This window comes from Portunus trituberculatus, chromosome 4 (genome assembly GCF_017591435.1).
Source record: "Portunus trituberculatus isolate SZX2019 chromosome 4, ASM1759143v1, whole genome shotgun sequence".
Classification (NCBI taxonomy): domain Eukaryota; kingdom Metazoa; phylum Arthropoda; class Malacostraca; order Decapoda; family Portunidae; genus Portunus; species Portunus trituberculatus.
The window spans coordinates 5,560,286-5,565,070 of record NC_059258.1 but is presented as its reverse complement, the minus strand read 5'-3'; the positions used below and the strand labels follow the sequence as shown (position 1 = coordinate 5,565,070).

The 4,785-nt window shown below is 48.0% G+C and overlaps 1 protein-coding gene across 2 annotated transcripts in view; it reads left to right on the top strand.

Annotated features, from left to right (window-relative positions):
• LOC123511296 (sodium/potassium-transporting ATPase subunit beta-like) overlaps positions 1-4,314 on the top strand; it is a 20,158-nt gene extending 15,844 nt beyond the window's left edge. For both annotated transcript variants that reach the window (XM_045267057.1, XM_045267067.1), the window contains exons 3-7: positions 367-486; positions 1,173-1,354; positions 2,258-2,377; positions 2,949-3,111; positions 3,418-4,314. In XM_045267057.1, coding sequence (XP_045122992.1) covers positions 367-486; positions 1,173-1,354; positions 2,258-2,377; positions 2,949-3,111; positions 3,418-3,521 — 689 coding nt within the window. In that variant the 3' untranslated portion in view covers positions 3,522-4,314. The remainder of the gene's footprint in view (positions 1-366; positions 487-1,172; positions 1,355-2,257; positions 2,378-2,948; positions 3,112-3,417) is intronic.
• Positions 4,315-4,785: the final 471 nt, after the last annotated feature.

The following is a 4,785-nucleotide window of genomic DNA, read 5'->3' as shown; positions in this document are numbered from 1 at the left end:
CTTCTTCCTTGTATTTATCTATTTTAATCTCCTCCTCCTCCTCCTCCTCCTCCTCCTCCTCTTTTCTCCCTTTCTCTAGCATCTTTTATCTTTTTCTGTTTCTTCCTCCTCATTCTCCATTTTCTTTTCTCCTTCCCCATTCTTCTATTTTTTCTGTCTCTACTTTCGTCCTCCTCCTCCTCCTCCTCCTCCTCCTCCTCCTCCTCCTCCTCACATTGCACAACAGTCATGCCTATCCATTTATTCTCTCTCTCTCTCTCTCTCTCTCTCTCTCTCTCTCTCTCTCTCTCTCTCTCTCTCTCTCTCGTCCTGCCACCACCACTCCTAACACACTCAGTCACTCTCACTCTCTCTTTGTCTCACCAGCCATGGGTTTCCGGCCACTTCCAAGAGCGGAGAACGTGGAATCGACTCTTATTTGGTACAAGAACGGAGACAACGATGACATCAAGCATTGGGTGGACCAGCTCAACAGTTTTATCGAACGTGAGTCATGTGTGTGTGTGTGTGTGTGTGTGTGTGTGTGTGTTATCATTGGTTAAGTAAAGGGAAAAAGTGTGTGTGTGTGTGTGTGTGTGTGTGTGTGTGTGTGTGTGTGTTTGACTTCCTATATCTGTTTGCTTGTCTCATATTTTTCCTTAACTCCTTTGTTCACACACACACACACACACACACACACACACACACACACACACACACCTGCAGCGCCACTTACGGTTACGGCATCTCCTCCCCCCTGACGCGCCCCAGCCAATCCATGCCACACGACACAAACGTAGTCATGCCACTCAAAGCCCCAAGAACTGACCCCTATCATCATAGTGCTATCCCCTCCATGGTGCCACCCAGAAATAGCTAAGTTAGGTTCTCATCTTGAATCTCTCTCAATCCCCATATGTACATCTTCAGTATGTATGTACTACAATTACTAATAAACCGTATTATTATTATTATTATTATTATTATTATTATTATTATTATTATTATTATTATTATTGTTATTATTACACACACACACACACACACACACACACACACACACACACACACACACTCTCTCTCTCTCTCTCTCTCTCTCTCTCTCTCTCTCTCTCTCTCTCTCTCTCTCTCTCTCTCTCTCTCTCTCTCTCTCTCTCTCTCTCTCTCTCTCTCAGTCTAACCGATCTCCACAGCATACGAGGGCACGAGTAAGATCACCTCCGGCCAACACGTCACATCTTGCTCTGAGGACAAGCTTCCAGAACCAGAGGAAGTGTGTCGCTTTGAGGACAAGTGGCTCTCCGATAAGTGTCAGAAGGCAGAGAGCTGGGGATACAACCGTGAATCACCATGCATTCTCCTCAAGCTGAACAAGGTGTGTGTGTGTGTGTGTGTGTGTGTGTGTGTGTGTCGATCAGAGACGAGTCAAAAAGCTATATTGTGTGTTTAAACCAGTTGTTGTTGTTGTTGTTATTGTTGTTGTAGTTGTGTGTGTGTGTGTGTGTGTGTGTGTGTGGATCAGAGACGAGTTTAAAAAGCTATATTTTTTTGTGTGTTTAAACCAGTTGTTGTTGTTGTTTGTGTGTGTGTGTGTGTAATTCACTGTTTGATCTGGTGCAGTCTCTGACGAGACAGCCAGACGTTACCCTACGGAACGAGGTCAGAGCTCATTATTTCCGATCTTGGGATAGGCCTGAGACCAGGCACACACCACACACCGGGACAACAAGGTCACAACTCCTCGATTTACATCCCGTACCTACTCACTGCTAGGTGAACAGGGGCTACACGTCAAAGGAGACACACCCAACCCCGGTCATCTGGCTTGTGAAGCCAGCGCTCTAACCACTGAGCTACCGGGCCGTGTGTGTGTGTGTGTGTAATTCACTGTTTGATCTGGTGCAGTCTCTGACGAGACAGCCAGACGTTACCCTACGGAACGAGCTCAGAGCTCATTATTTCCGATCTTTGGATAGGCCTGAGACCAGGCACACACTACACACCGGGACAACAAGGTCACAACTCCTCGATTTACATCCCGTACCTACTCACTGCTAGGTGAACAGTGAACAGCACCTACACGTCAAAGGAGACACACCCAAATATCTCCACCCGGCCGGGAATCGAACCCCGGTCCTCTGGCTTGTGAAGCCAGCGCTCTAACCACTGAGCTACCGGGCCGTGTGTGTGTGTGTGTGTGTGTGTGTGTGTGTGTAAGCCAGTCAGATCATCACCTAACATTCTCTCTCTCTCTCTCTCTCTCTCTCTCTCTCTGCAGATGATCAAGTGGGTGCCTGAGGTATACGAGACGCTGGAGGAGCTGCCAGAGAACATGCCGCAGAGTCTCAAGGACCACATTAAGTCCAGCATGGAGCTAAACGGTGGCAAGATCCCCAAGGTTAGTCTCTCTCTCTCTCTCTCTCTCTCTCTCTCTCTCTCTCTCTCTCTCTCTCTCTCTCTCTCTCTCTCTCTCTCTCTCTCTCTCTCTCTCTCTCTCTCGTAATCGTTTTTTTCTGTGTCTTATTCTCTCTCTCAGTTTCTCTTGTATTCATCTTTCTTCCGTGTTTCCTCTTATTCTCTTATTCTCTGTTTTATTCTTTTTACATTTATCGTTTTCCTTCTTGCTTTTCTTCATCCCACTTCTTTTCTTTCTCTCGCTTCTATTCGTTTTTTTGTGTCTCAATCCTATCCTTGCTCTCTTTATACCTATCTTCTCTTTTCCCAGCTCCTCTTTCATTCATGTTTGTGTCTTTCTATCAATCCGATCCTTCCAATATTCTCTTGTCCGTTCCTTCCTTATCAATTCCTTCTTTCCTTCCTTCTTGTTATTTACTTCCTCTCTTCCTTGTGTCCTTTCATTTCCTTGTCTCCTTACCCTTCCTTTTTCTTGTCTATTCCTTCCTTCCATATTTCCTTGTCTATTCCTTCCTTCCATATTTCCTTCGTAACAATCTCTTCATCCCCTGCAGATGATTTGGGTGTCCTGTGAGGGAGAGAACCCCGCCGATCAGGAATATATTGGCCCCATCCGCTACTCCCCCTGGAATGGTTTCCCCGCCTACTACTTCCCCTACATGCACACCCCCGGCTACCTCCCCCCCATCGTGGCTGTCCAGTTCGACCAGCCCATGTGTGAGTAGCCATGCCCTGTTGTTGTTGCTGTTACTGTTGTTGTTGCTGTTGTTGTTGTTGTTGTTGCTGTTACTGTTGTTGTTGCTGTTACTTTTACTGTTACTGGTTTGTGGGATAAGTTTGTATGAAAGTTTTCTGGTGGGTTTGTTAATGAGTCTGTGGCTCTAAAGTGTGTCAGCTTTTGAGTGTGTGTGTCTGTGTGTATGTGTGTGTGTGTGTGTGTGTGTGTGTGTGTGTGTGTGTGTGTGTGTGTGTTAGTGAGTGGTGTTTGTGGCTAACAGTCCCTCTCTCTGTGTGTCCATGCAGCTAACGTGCTCATCAACATTGAGTGCCGCGCCTGGGCCAAGAACATCGTGCACGACCGCCAGAACCGCCTTGGTCTGGTGCACTTTGAGCTCCTGAAGGACTAGAGCGATGCAGCACAGCACGGTGCGGCGCCGGCGGCCGCCCTTCTAGGCGCCTTCCCCGGGCTACAATTTTCATATTGAGAATTCATAAATTATTACCTATACCACTATGAGAGTTGTTTTTAGGTGTGAAGAAATTTTAACTGTGAATAGTCTTGTCAAACTCCTCTTTTGTCATGTATTTTTTTATTATAATAAATGAAAACTGTCCCGACGGAAGCAGACAGTCGCGCGGGAGGCCGGCCGGGGCACGCGTGAGGGGCCCGCCCTGCCCCGCCCCGCCCCCCGTGCCCCGCGCCGGGCGGCGGTGCCCCGGCTGGCCGAGGGATCCCAGGCTCCGCGGGACGTCTACTACGTTAAGGAATTGTTATGAGTATTGTGTAATTTTGTGTAAATTTTGTGAAGTACAGTACATACAGTATATTCCAGCGCCGCGCGGCACGGCGACGGTGCCGCGCGGCAGAGCCACGACACCACCAGCAGCAGCAGTTGTAGTCCGTAGCAATTCCTTTGTCTAGCGTTGTGTAAATAGTCTTGTACGCAGAGAGTATCACTATATTTAATGCAATCAACGAGGGGCGCCCCGACGCCCGTCCGGCTAACCTGCGGCGCCGGCGGTGGCTGCCGTGGGGGGAGGGGGGAATGAGAGAAACGGGGAGAGAATAAAGGTGAGGCGCCGTGGGTCAGCCTGGCGGGGGGACGGGGTGCTGTCTTGCAAACGTTCATCCACCCTCGGAAAATGTGTTGTTTTCCGCAGTTGTTCTGGTTTTCAGCAATAAAGATCTTGACAAATTTATTGCTAGTTTTTGTTTGTGCTGCCACCTCTCTCTGTGTGTGTGTGTGTGTCATTCCCTCATCTTCCTGAAGCCGCCTGAATGCTGGTCACTCATCTGTGTGTGTGCAGTGCAGTGTCCCCACTCATACTGACAGATCCAATAATAAAATTATAACAGTTGAAGGATCTGGCACAGAGTGAACTTACAATTCAGTTTTCCCTTGGCATCAGTGAAGAGGTGTTGCCGTAGGGAAGCAACTGTGACTCTGTGAAGGCACTGCTGGATGCTGCAGTGAAACTCACAAGTAGGACGTAAGTCTGCACTTTTCGACACGCGGAGGGAGAGAGATAGAGCATTGGCATGATCGCGAGTGCACGTGAAATGTGAGTTGGGGAACTAAATTATGTGTGAAAAAGTGAAAGTAATGGTTCGCTGTTGATGTAGCAAGGTAGATAACACATCAACACAGACGCGTTCACTAGGTAGGCAAA